Below are 14,181 nucleotides of genomic sequence, written 5' to 3'. Positions count from 1 at the left end.
GCTTGGAAAGTAATTTAATATTTTAAAACATTTTGCTATTTGAAATATGTTGGTAAATAATTAAAATTACAAATTAACCAATAAAAACAGTTTCCTTTCCAAATGTTAATGACTTCACAATACAAGTGAGAGGTAAATATTAGAGGTGAATTTTACTGAAGTTCAATCCACTCCCATTATTGAAATTTGAGTGAATCAAAGAATTCATGAATGTGAATTGCCTATCATCGAACACATGTTTGATTTGCTCTTGGTTTTAAATAACCATTACTTTATTAATATAGAAGTAATGTTTAAGTGCATTACACTTGTAAACACTAGCACTGTTCATAAGAAACACAGGTGTGGAAATACAGGGTATGTAGTCTTATTTATCACAGCAACTTTTGCCATAAAAGTCAAAAAATTAACATTAATCACTCAGAATAATGGAAAGTAAGCTATTGGAAAAATGGGTCTACCCTAGATTTGATTCATGAATACATACATAATGCCTTCATAAAGTCTTTATACATTTCTGTAGAAACAATTATTTGAATTGTATCATGTAATAGTGTAATAATCACTGTTTTTGTGAAATATCATTGAAAAAATATACATATGTATTTATATATATAATTTTTTTCCCCCCAAAATTTTAACAAGATCACAATTAAAACACTCAAACATTGTTCCTCTATTTGACAGACTATAGGATTCTTGGTCACCATAAACTGTGGTTGTTAAGGAACCGTTTCTTGATTGCATTTGCTAGAGAAATTACGAGCTGCATCTCGCACCCTCCCCAATAACCAACCAGATGATGTAAATTGGATAAAATTAAATGAACTAAACGTGTACTATAAATGATGTTGATGACGTTGCTGTGGTACTTGAGAAGGATAAGGCAGAGAGGTGGGGGTTAGCAGGCCTCACTGCGAGACGCCAGCCGCGCGGCACACAGCACTGGCAGCGACATGCAGTCAGGGGAACCTCGTGTGGTCCCAGCGTGTGCCCCTCAGTTCAGTCATGGCAAGACCCTGTTCGGACGAGCGTAATGCCTCTGTGATGAGAGCCACCAAGGAGCTGTCTTCAGTTTTGTGAAGGCTGCGTGTTGAAATATGTTAAATGCAGGCTTTAACTAATATTGTTGTAGAATGTTTTTAATGTTTTATGAACATTTATTTGCTTTTTAAGTAAACTTGCACGTAGGCCTAAGTAAATCAAACATGAATAAACATAGAAAAATGTACTCATAGTAAAAAAAATTCTATAATTAATACTTTCCTGAAAGAGTTAAAACATTTAAAAATATTCCAAAACATTACATTGTTGGGAGAATAAGTTGGAGTGTGCTAGGCTGCATGTGTTGACACAGTACAAGGCAGTAGCATGACAGTCTCTCTCAAGAAGCAAACACAGGAAGTTATTGTTTGGAAGATTTGACCTGAAGGTATAGTAGAGGACAGTATGCTGTATTATGCAATTTCAGTCGGACAGAATAAAATTTACTTGTTTAACTTTATTAGTCGGGAATACTTTCCGTTGGTCTCTCGTTTTTTATTACTACATAGTTTTGCATTTAAGAATTTGATTTCTTTTTTTACAATACTGCTATCAGGGGATTAGACTATACAGAGAGCTATTTCACAAAACTTCCGGTCTTAATTATTGAACTTTCTCGCTGCAGGGGTCCACTCCAAATTGTTTCCAAATGAAAATGTGGTAGATTCCATCACTGTTGCAAACTGTGGTTAACATCTTATTAAGACAAGTTTTTTAGAAATGTATGTGGAAATAAATTTATTTAAATAATTGAAGTCTTCCAACTGAATTGATACTTGAGTGTTTTAGAATATACCGATTCCTCATCGCAAAAAGAAGCTAATCACCGAGTTGTTCTGAACTTCACTTAGCACCAGACCGAGTCCATGTGCAGTGGTTTGTTGCGAGAAAATAAGTGTTTTTATTGTTTAAATATTAACTCTCAGCATTATTCACATGTCCTAAAAACACTAATTCAATTTTTTTTGTCACAAAAAATAGTCATAAAACTTTGAATGATGCACACACGGTTGAACAATATTTTTTGCACAAAGTTCATTTTAAGTAATATCTTATACTGAAAACTCACTATACTTTTTATTAAGATATGAATTTATTTAAGTGGCTAGATCTATTGAATAAAATATTACCATACACACATATGTGCAAAACGTTTCTTTGTGATAAACGAAAGCATAAATAAAGAAGCGCCTACCTGTAGCACCAGCTAGAGCGAAGTTAGTTAGTGCATCAGAATAAGTGAGTGTCAAAATGTAGCATGTCCCATATTTTCTGAAGAAAAATTTATAACATATGGGCTTTTTTAAAACCTCATTTTTTTTTTCCAAGATAAAGCTAAACACTGAGTGATGCATAATGCTTAGAGAAATGCTTGTGCAAAATTATTAATTTTCAAAGACTTATTAAAGAGTAAAAGTTACTCCTAATGAGATGGAATACAGTTATATAGAACATTAAAGCGTATATAAGGCAACTCAAAAGAGGAATTTAAAAAATGTAAATTTAAGTGTTGCTCCTAACTCGTCGTGACTAATAAAATTGTAACATTGCAGGAGCCTGCCTTCCCCAGCTCTTAAAAGAATTTCTTAAAAGAATAAATATTATATGATGTCATTCAGAAGCTGATTACATGGCTTCCTAGTTTTTCATACTTTGATAATATTGTTGTAGTTGATTGTAATGTTGAAGTGGTGTGGCGTGCTGCCAGGCGAGTGAAGCCTGCGTGCGCCGTGCTGACGGCCGTGTGCAGGTGTGCTGTGGGTGTTCGGGAACCCCATCGCAGGCTCGCCGGCCACCATCAACAAGTTGATGAGCCTCGGCAAGAAGGTCCTCCTGATGACTAACAACGCCATCATCTCCGTCCAGCAGTACGTCAAGATCTGTCGAGTGCTGGGCATGGCCATACCCGAGGTATGTTCGATGGCTGACTGTTTTCCTTTCTTCATGTCACTTAGATTTATATTTAAGTGTTTAAGTGATTTGTGTAAAAAAAATTAATTTGAATCATGCATGGACAGGGTGTCTAGCGACCGGGAAAACCGGGAAAACCGGGAATTGTCAGGGAATTTTGAGTGTCAGGGAAATGTCAGGGAAAAGTCAGGGAATTTTTAAAAAACACCTGGAATTTTTTTTTGCTGTAGCTTTAAAATAGTTTAGGTATCTCACGGAAGATTAGTTTTAAACATTTCTGCTGTCACGGTAATTTACTTATAATTATTGACATTTCGGAGAAACTACACTTTTCAAAGTAGCTTTGTTTTACGTTGGATGTTACCGTCTGCAAAACAGTTGTTTTCTTTTTCGATAACATCGAGGTTAGACTTCTAAGATAGATCGCAATATAGTTTATATCGATTTATCGACTGCGTGTTATACCTTCTACATCTCGGCAGTGTTGCCAGACGTACGAGAATTCTCGCATTTGTACGAGCATTTAGAACCTGTGTACGTTGTACGAGGTAAAGTTGGATCTCGTACGCTTTTGTACGAGAATTTTGAAGATCACTTTCACTGTTGGTTTTTTACCCGGGTTCTAGTAAGATATATTAATTTAATTGTATCGTTTTGTCAAAACAAGTATATAACATTTCTTTTGTAACAATACCATTAAGTGAAGTTCCTGCCCGACAGCGTTGACTTTTTTTTTGGCTGGAAACAGGCGATGCTGACTAAAAAATTGTGTTTGTTTTTTATTAGCAGGTGCCAACCATTTGTCTAGCACAGGAAATGATGACCCAGAGTCAGAATAATGTTAAATGCACAACCCCTAACTCACAATTTAGAGTATTTTTGTATTTTAAATTAACTAAAATAAAAAAAACTGGATATTTTTTACGAAAAAAATAATGCAAAAAGAGTGAATGGCAGGAATAATTGTATTGTTGTGAAAATTGTTGTGAAAATTGTTTTACTTATGTAATCATAGGATTGTGAAAATTGTTTAGTTTAGATTTGTTAGGCTTGTAGCTCAAATGTCAAGTATATAAAAATATTGTAGAAACACATTTAAACTTTTGCTTTTACAGTACTATTGTGTTTGCTTTTACAGTACCATTGTGTACGAGATTTTTTGTGTCTCATACGAGAATTTTCGTTCCTTGGTACGAGACATTGACATTTACAATCTGGCAACACTGCATCTCGGTTTGTTTTCGGTTGTTTTGGTCGTTTCCTGGCTAGCCAAGCCACGCCGTCACAATTTTTAGCTTGCATTTATTGTACTTGTTTCTTTCGTTTTATTTATTGTGGTTATTTATTTTGGTGAATTGAGGTTACGTACTTATAGTCATGCATTGATAATTATCTTGTTACTTTCTATCTAGGCGGCAACTACAACCCAGTGCGTTAAAATGCTACGGTTTTTCTCCATGCTTTCGGTCTTAAAAATGATTTCGTAAATTTTTTTTGTTATTGTTTATATCTCTTTTTATTCGTGTTATAAACCTGGATCGTTACGGAGGCCTAATGGTAGTTGATTATACTTAGTTTCTCGACGATCTGCTTTGTTTATTTAACAGGTAAGTGAGCATTATCTGTATTTCTGTATGTGTGTGATTTCACAGAACCTTTTCAATTAATTAGGTTATGAAGTAAATACCAGTAGTTATAATAATCACGTCAGTATGACGTCGTTTTAATCTTTTTAGGTTATGAATGCAATTATTTTTTTGTTTGTAAACAGTTATTTTGCATGATGGCCTACTGGATTATGTTTAACTGGAGATCAAATTATTTTTAAACCGTGAGAATGGGTGGGTTTTTCCAAAAGTGAACATTTTTTTATAACTTACCTATTGTTCTTAGAACAACACATAACCTAACATACTTAAATGATATTGCAAAGTACCATCAGGTAAAAAATGAAACCTTATTTAAATTAACTGTAGGCTATTTTGGACTGTAATTATCAACAAAGAACTTTTTTTTTGCTGTGAAGGTACAAACCTTTTTTAAATTATAGCTGTGATTAAGTTTGTGATGCAGGCTGCCTGTGAATATACACTTGATACAGGAATAATATATAACTTTTAATAAGGTTATGTTAATTCAGCTGTTACACTCATGAAGTAGGCACTAACCAGTAAGGATGTAGTATGTTGATAAGATTGCAGATATTTGATAGGGTTTTGGTTACTCTGTATCAACTCAAAATGTACTTTCTGTATGTAAGCTGTAATTTTTAGAAAAAGTATTCATTTTTAACATCTGTGTTTGTTCCCAGCTCAAGGTGTCATGCCGCCTTCAAAATTTAGAAAAACGGTATTCAGAGCTGAATGGAGCCAGGACCCAATGTATGCGTGGGTGAAGGGTATTGAAAGAAATCCCTATTCTGCATGGTGTGATGTGTGCAAGCAAAAGTTTGAGCTTAGCAACATGGGGAAACAAGCTCTCACAAGTCATGCGTCTGGGGCTAAGCATAGAAAAAGATTACAGGCAGCCAGTAAATCGGTCCCAATTACAATTTTTTGCAAGACAGGGCTATCAAAAACAACTTCGCAAGTAAAGTCAACAGATGTACCTGAAGTATCATCAGAATCTATTCAGAATTCATCAGTTTCTGAGGGTTCAAAGTTATCACCATCACCTAATGTACCGAAGTTGTTAGAAAATGCAGTTGCTGGCTCAGCGTGCTCATGTATTTGCACATGCATATCTGTAGAAAAGAAATCAAAGTTATTGAAAACATATTTGTTGAATGATGATGTGACAAGAGCAGAGGTCATGTGGTGTTTGTTTTGTGTAACATCACATAACTCGTTACGGAATGCTGAAAGTAGTGTTTCAATCCAGCGCAAGATGTACCCTGACAGCAATATTGCAGCAAAAATGAAATTGAGCAAAGCAAAAGTATCTTACACTATTGTTCATGGCTTGGCGCCACAACTCGAGCGAGATCTAAAAGCTGCTATATCAAATTGTTCACATATTGTCATCGGTTTTGATGAAAGTTTAAATAAGGTTGTGCAAAAACAGCAGATGGATTTAATGGTGCGGTATTGGGACGATGTCAAGAATGTGACTTGTACTCGCTACTTAACCTCTGTTTTCTTGGGTCACTCAACTGCAGCAGATTTACTTTATGCATTCAAAAGTGCGTTAACTTCTGCTCTTTTACACAAGATACTTCAAGTGTCTATGGATGGTCCGAATGTGAACTTACGCTTTTTAAAAGATCTAAGAGAAGATTTAAAAGAAGGCCGTCCACATGAAGGTGTAATTTTGGATATTGGCACTTGTGGTCTGCATTCATTGCACTGTGCTTTCAAGACAGCAATGAAAGGAACAGAATGGGAAATTATTCCATTTTTACGTGCAATTCACAATCTTTTTTACAATATCCCTAGTCGTCGTGCAGATTTTATCCGCATAACAGGATCAGATTTGTTTCCTTTGAAATTTTGTGCAGTTCGTTGGTTAGATAATGTGTGTGTAGCAAACAGAGCCTTGAAATTACTGCCCTATTTGCTCAAATACATTCAGTCACTTTGTTCAAAGTCTGAACCAAAGTGTGCAAGCTTTATGGTAGTTAAGAATGCTCTTCGTGATAAATTGCTTGGTCCTAAACTTGCATTTTTTTCATCTGTGGCATCTGAAATTGAACCTTTTCTGAAAGAATTTCAGACCGATAAACCAATGGCTCCTTTTCTTTATTCAGATTTTTGTGCTGTTGTTAAAAATCTTATGATAAGGTTTGTCAAACCTGAAGTAATTGAATCAAAACCCTTGTCCGCCATTGATTTATCAGGAACAAATCTTATGTCTCACAAAAATGTTGACCTGGGTTTTGGAACAAAAGCAGAATTGCGTTCTGAAAAAAACTTAACACAGAAAGACATTGAGTTATTCAAGCATGAATGTTCTAAGTGCCTACAAGAACTTGTGAAGAAGATTTTGAATCGCTCTCCACTTACTCTCAGTTTGACTAGGAGCATTTCATTCATTGACCCTTCAGTAGTTTGTATTCCAAATTTGGCAAATAAGAGACTGGCAGCTGCACTAGAACATTTTGTATGCAATAACTGGATTTCTGGAGTGCAAGCTGATAAAATTTGTAGAGAATTCAAGCAAGTGTGTGCTGTAAAGTTAGTGCAAGAAAATGTGAAGATATACACACGCAGTAAATTTCGCCTTGATCAGTTTTGGTTTGATCAGTTGAAAATTTGTTCATTTGAGGAAACAAAAAATTTGGCATCTTTCCTGAAGATGATTTTCATCTTTTCACATGGCAATGCTGCTCTGGAAAGAGGATTTTCTGTGAACAAGGAATGTCTGGTGGAAAATCAACAAGAAATATCTCTCGTAGCTCAAAGGAGAATTCATGATAGTGTCTCTGCAGCTGGGGGAATTGATGATTTCCCTGTAACAAAGCAGCTTATACATGCAGCTCGTAATGCACACTCCAACTTTAAAGACTATTTGCAAAAGCAGAAGGAGCTTTCTCAAGAAAAAGCAGAAACTAACATCTTGAAACGTAAAATTGCTGCTGAACTTGCAGAGGTTCAGGCAAGAAAAAAGAAAATTTTAGAAGATGCCCAAAATGAAAGTGCAATTCTTGATTCTCGAATAGAAGCTCTTAAAACGTAGTGCAGTGATAATAGACCCCATTTTGTAGTGTTTAGGCCTACTAAATTCAATCATTATTTTCACAAAAAGACCTAAGTTTTTAATATTTATGCTATAATTTTATATTTCTTTAAGATCCATGTCATATATGTTTATATTCATTTATATGTACGTACAGCTACAATTTACTATATAGAAGTTTTTTTTAAGATTAATGATGCAATTTTGTGAATTTGAAGACTGTGTTTGGAGACTGGAAACTGTTTTTGAGACAGGATTTGAAGGTTAATTGTGTATCATATTCTTATAAGCAGAACACATCTTGACATTTGGATAGTTTTATTGTGACTGAATGTAGCACTTCAATAAAGAGGTGAGTAAACTTTTTGAGCAATGAAAATTTAAATTTAATTAGAATACATATGTCTGTGTGTCTGTCTTAACATTGTGTATCGTAAGTCTGTGTGCATGGTTCATAAAATAATTGAGAACCAAAATCAAGTAATACTACTGTATTTAAGTTGGCGAGTTAATTGTTTTCACATGTGGTATTTATTATTATTTTTAAGTATGTCTGGAAAATTTTCAATTAGTCTGGAAAACCTGGAAATGTCAGGGAATTTTAAAAATGCTTGGCACTAGACACCCTGATGGACTGTCTGTGTATGATGATAAATGTAGTTATGGTTTTATTGAGCATTCATTTTTTTATGGCTTTGTATACCTGCTGATTATGTTAAAATACATGATAAACATAGACAATATGAAGGCAGAAATAAATAATGCATTACAAAATAGACAACTCCAAAAAAGGACAGGACATGAAACAGGTACTCTGTCATTATGGCCTGGTCTCACCCACTGTGTTATTTTTATAATTTCTTTATCATTACTTTATTAAGGACTAATTATTAAAGTGAATCTTGATACCTCCCTCGCATCTTGTTCAGCCAAAACATTTTCTTTAAAAATTCTTTGAACCAAAAAGTCATTGCTGCTTAGACCCAAGATCGCAATACTGCTTGTAAGATGTCCCTGAATTTAGTAATAGTAACTGTGAGCTGGTTTGCAGTGCAGAATAATGTATTTTTCTTCAAAAAACTTAAAACTCTTTCCTTTAAGCACATTGCCACACACACACACACACCACACACACACACACACACACACGTGCATACGCACACAAGTTAAAAGGTTACTTAATTTATGTATACGTATTGACAAATCTATTAAAATTATAACATTGAATGAATTGGTTGACAAATATATTAACTTTATTAAATTATATTCAAATATATTCAAATTACAACATTCAAAGTGTGGGCCGACCCTAATAAATTAGAATATTACTATTAAGTTTCATTTGCCATAGTTAAACAAAATCATAGACAATAGGTTAAAATAAACAATCCCAGATAATTTAATTTTAGTACTTACTGTTATGAAAGTCCTGTAAGGAAAAATTTTCGAATGTTCCAGTCTCTTTAACGGAGTTAACTAATTGTCACGCTGTAGACATCACTAAGCATATGGAGGTGTGGATATTTGAAGTTAGCTGGCCGAAGGTGAAGTGTTACGGGCTACCAGGGCGCCTCAGCCGTCCTGGTCCCCGAGGAAGGGAGCGGGGATGCGGTCGTCATGTCCACACCCGGATCTTGGACCCTGTCTGTGAACATGCCCACATCAGACATGATCACAACTGGTTCACAGACAGTCAGTAAATTGGCAGAAAACGTCCACCAAAAACTGTGATGGTCGGAGTAATAAAAGGTTGGCAAGAACTCACCAGACAGGGAATGGCTCCTAGCGCTCCGGAAGGTAGCCCGCCAGGACACGAAGCTCGCGAACATGCGCGGTTGCCGCTGACGTTTACATAAATAAAATAATTAGTAAAATTAAGCGAAGGATAACCATCTCTACTGAGGCACGCAGACTGACTAATTACTGGTTAAAAAATGAGTTTAGGTAGAACATCCCTTGTCTAGCCGACTACATGTTCGTACGACGACCGGATTGAAGTCTTGTTGTTCTGTTCGCCAAGGATTCAATGTGGTCAGTCTGCTAGCGCGGCATGAAGTCCTTGCGTGTCGGCAGCGACTCGTAATAATTCAAACATGCGATAGCCTTCGAAAGAAAGGGACGAGACTTCGGCTGCCGGACCGAAAGGTTCCGAAGATTTCCGAGGAGGTGGTCCAGAAATACTGACTATGATATCTCAAAGTTGGGGGTAGTGGCAGATCGCAGCAAGACCTACTGGTGAGGGGCCGAAACAAGGAGAGATCGACTCGCACGAGACGACTTCGAGAGCATGGAGCTTATGGAGGGGACTAGTGCAGCGCTCTGGTGGCTTGGAAATGAATTACGGGGAACTGCTTGTTGCGTGAGGTGCCAGGGGGCAGGTATTTAGCGGGCGTTCGAACACCCAGGGGAAATAACTCGCAAATCCACCACGAGAGGGCAGAGGCGGTACTTCCGAAGACTAGTGTCGAGACCTTGAGACAGGCCGGGGTTGGTGGCCGTGAACTGGGCCGGGTTCCCAGGAAAGCCTGGAGGAGGGGGTGGGGGAAACTGCACCTACGGTGGGAAATTAGCTCTGGAGATGCCAGAGACATGCCGGGAGTTCAGCAAAATGACTCGTGATCATGTCTTAGATTGCTTGCGTCAGGAGAACACTTAGAACCGATCTGCTCTGATAGCTTGCAGGGCATAGCAGTTCTTGTCACGACTCGGAGGAGAATTGTAGGCGACGGGCGTGCATCGAAGCGGCGATAAAACGAGCACACCTTCTAGCTCGCAAAACACTCGGCAAAATCAGCTCTAGTGCTGGGAACAGGATTGGGGAGATTGGGAAATAGAGGGAATAGAGGGAAAACATTTTACCTCTACGATGCCATCACTGTCTACTAGAGCATCTGGAGAAGCACAGAGAGCACTGTCTTAGAAACAAATATTCTGCATTTATTTTGTTGTCACACTATTGATATCTTCATATTTGCGCACTGCTGTTTTCTCGTGCAATCTGCCAAATTTAACTAACTCAGTATGGAGTTATTTCTTGAAGAGAATGTTCCCTACCAGATCGTGGCAAGAAGTGTGATGTAACTTTGAATTGCTGATCCAAAACCGGATGCTGTAAGGCAAGTCGACTCGGTGTGTTGTCATGCTGATCTTGCATGTTCCTGGTTGTCATGAGTACACACATCGTCACGTGATTTGTTTGATAAGTCTCCCACCTTCTTCCTATCCACTTCAGTTAAGTTTGGCTCAATGCTTTCCGTTCCGTAGTCACTGTCTGAAGCAGGTGTGGCTCTTTCCTTCTCTTTAGGGCATTTTGTCTACTGAACTTTTTCACATCTAGAACAAATATTTTCAAGGTTTGGCCTGGACTTCTTCCATAAAATGTTTCCCACACAATGATGGGCCATATTGGACCCGATGCTCCAAGCACACTCCTCTGTGAGACCGTCTTGTCTGGTCACCTCTTCGCTGAACTGTGAACCAGACTCATGAACCTCAAAATAAAAATGGTGATATATTGTGAGAAACCAAGATGATAACTTCTTTATCCAAAAAAAAGGATTCAGTAACACACACATAAATTCCCTTTGAATTGTAAGTGTACACAACAAAATACTAACTTACCTACCTTTCAGCCGGGTTTGTTGTTTCTTTTGCAGTCATTCTGTCTGCACTTGTGATCCTTTAGTTCCCTAAGTTTCTTGGCTCTAAGACTGGCATAATGTCATGTTTACCAATGGTTTTGCGCTTGCAGAAACTACAGCACTTATCATTTCTTCCACACGCATGATCAAGAGCAGTTGATACATAAGTCCGTCAGTCCTGATAGCCACATCCGCTTCAGCTTCATCTTCTAGGGACGGAGCAGAGTTTACTGCAAGTCTCACTCCTTTCGCCAGACATTCTGTTCTCGTAACTCGACCTACGTCCTCCTTGTAGGAAATGTAAAGTGTTTTGAGCTAGTTCAGTGAATGCCCTCGTTACTCGGGAAAAAGGCCGTAGGACAGCTGTTCTTGAATGTGAGCAAATCCCCTATGTAGTTTAGGTAGGGACGTCTATGTGGTTCAAGACTTCCACTAGGATGCTCTGCTCCACACTTGTAGCAGGCCAGTGTAGTTCTTGTAGCAAATGTTTGGAGGAACTGTTTTCCCTTCGGGCTTGCTGCGAGCACATGAGAAACAAAAAATATTTCTTACCCCAAGGTCAAGAATTTTTTAGTCTCCAAGCCAATAATTACGTATAATAATAATAATGTAAGTACTGACGATGCCTGGCTCTCTGACCCCTGTTGCGAGTGATTCCCTGTCGTGACGAGAGCGCCGGCCAGCCTGGAGCTCGGGGAGTGAACGGGTTCTCACCTTGTGGCTTACAACAGCGACCCCTCGAGACCCCACTTAGCTCGGTGTATGTCGTAACGGCGAACCACTCACGACTCGCTAGCTGCGAAGCGCGGAGCAGCGCTCAGGCGAGCTACGACTGCCTCCCACGCACCGGCGCACGGCGAGCGGGAGGCAGGGGAGGGGGACGCACAGATGCGAGGGAGACAGTCCGCGGTCCGGGTGCGTCACACCAGCCGCCGCGCTCGGGTGCGCTCACCACTCAGAGCACTTTGTTACACTCCACTCATGCCAGGACCAGACTGCTCTGGGCAACAGCGGGCCTAGGGACCAGGATGTACACAACAGCTGTCGTCAGTACATATTAAAAATATTTTATTTAATAAAACACTGTACAAACTGTTTGTTTTAGTTATTTTTTTGTATTGACTAAACATGATTGAAATATAAATGACTTTCTTTTAATTGAATTTCGTGACTAAAATAAAAGAGGATAGTAGAATACAAATGAAATCTATATTGAAATAATTTTGGCAGAAGAAAGCAAAATATTTACTGTATAAATTGGTAATCACAATATGTGTATTCAAGTTTCAATGATGCAACAATCAAAATGAAAAAAATTTCAAAACCGTTACATGCAGTTCCAACAGTTAACTATAACCGTGGCCATAACTTCTTTTACTCCATCCTTCATCTTTTAAAACTTCAATGAATGGGATTCCATCTTTTATATGGTTATTTTCTTGAGCAATCTCTCTCTCCTTTTCTCCACTATCTTTCATCTATAGATGCAGATGAATCTTCCAAGACTAAAAAATAAAACATAAAAATTTATTTTCAAACTATAATTGTTAGTGTTTTAATTATTAGCTTAATGAGTAGGTATTGTATTATGTATTAAAAAAGTGTGTAGCCACACGCACGTAGCCATTCTCTATGGCAGATGATCGAGAATTACTCAAAATTATTATTTCTGACACATTATGCAAAATTCTTAGTTAAAGATTTTACTTTTGAAGTGGAATGAATGACGACACGGTAGAGGTGGATCTAGGAGGGGGTAAGTGCCTAGGACTCATCGCGTGCAGGTGACACGGAGTGTGATCTTCGCGCCGGCCGCTATGTGCACGGCTACGCACGCCCTCTTTCAGCTCAGCGTTTTGTACTACCTATGCTTCAGTGCGGTCTGGACCGGTGCGACGGGAACCTCGGGCTTGCATGGCCATGTCTCTGTTCAAAGTTCTCATTGCTAAAGCTTGTGTGTGTGTGCACGATGGCTGCAGCAAAGTGACGCAGTTTTATTCATGTGCTTTCCTCTATGTTTTATTTCATTTTGGATCACCATCGTAACAATTACTGTCTTCACTCGCATACAAAGAGGGTTGGCTCGCTAATTCCTCTTGACTGACTTCTGGAGTTGCTTTTGTCATGCTTTGAAACTACTCTGTTCACTCTCGGCAAGATGGGGGACATCTCACAAGTATCATTAAATTATAGATTTCAAACATTTAAAACAAATAATTAACTTTCTGATGGATTATTCAATTTTTCTAATTTCATTGGAGCTCTTAAATGAAATATCCATTACACAGTACATTTCTTCCAATATCTACAGACATTTCTCTCCATACAAATGCATTGTTGACATCACATATTTCACTGGGAGCGGAAGATATTGTGTAGAGTTTGAGTGTTTTTTCACAGATGTCACAATACTATCTCCTTGAAAAGCTAAGCCATTTCATTGCTCACTCTTGATCTCAAAACATCCTGGTGGCAAATGTTTGGGTGCTGCCAGATACTCTCATTTCTGTCATGAAATGTTCTGCATCTATCTATATTTGGTTTCCTGTTGGTGTAGGTACACATGACAAAATATTTTCAACAAGCAAATCCAGAAGACTTTCTCCGCAGGTATGGACACATTATTGAGGTCTTCCTTTATGTCATATAACAATGCATGAGGTTCACTTTCCAAAGATCTGTTGCCACTGATTGATGTCTTTCCAACTCCAGACATTTTTTTGTATTTCTTCCACATTGTTTCTGAATTTAAAAAAAATTATATCAAATGGTCTATGTGAGACATAGAAGTGTCTATGCAAAATACTTTAAAGTTAACTGCACAGGTACACAAAATGTCAAAGAACTTCACCAAATAGGATACCAAACTAATAACCTAAAAACAAGGTGGGTAATATTAATGACATGTCAT

General features: G+C 37.8%; 1 protein-coding gene across 6 annotated transcripts in view; it reads left to right on the top strand.

The window, feature by feature from the left end:
• LOC134535732 (glycerol-3-phosphate phosphatase-like) overlaps positions 1 to 14,181 on the top strand; it is a 67,881-nt gene that overhangs the window by 17,988 nt on the left and 35,712 nt on the right. For 3 of the 6 annotated variants that reach the window (XM_063374954.1, XM_063374953.1, XM_063374955.1), the window contains exon 3: positions 2,795 to 2,955. In XM_063374954.1, the coding sequence (XP_063231024.1) occupies positions 2,795 to 2,955 (161 nt within the window). The other 3 variants (XR_010075690.1, XM_063374956.1, XR_010075689.1) reach the window with 3 other exon arrangements.

This window comes from Bacillus rossius, chromosome 10, assembly GCF_032445375.1.
Source record: "Bacillus rossius redtenbacheri isolate Brsri chromosome 10, Brsri_v3, whole genome shotgun sequence".
NCBI classification, from domain to species: domain Eukaryota; kingdom Metazoa; phylum Arthropoda; class Insecta; order Phasmatodea; family Bacillidae; genus Bacillus; species Bacillus rossius.
The sequence above is the reverse complement of the archived record's forward strand: the minus strand, read 5'-3'. Positions and strand labels throughout refer to the sequence as shown.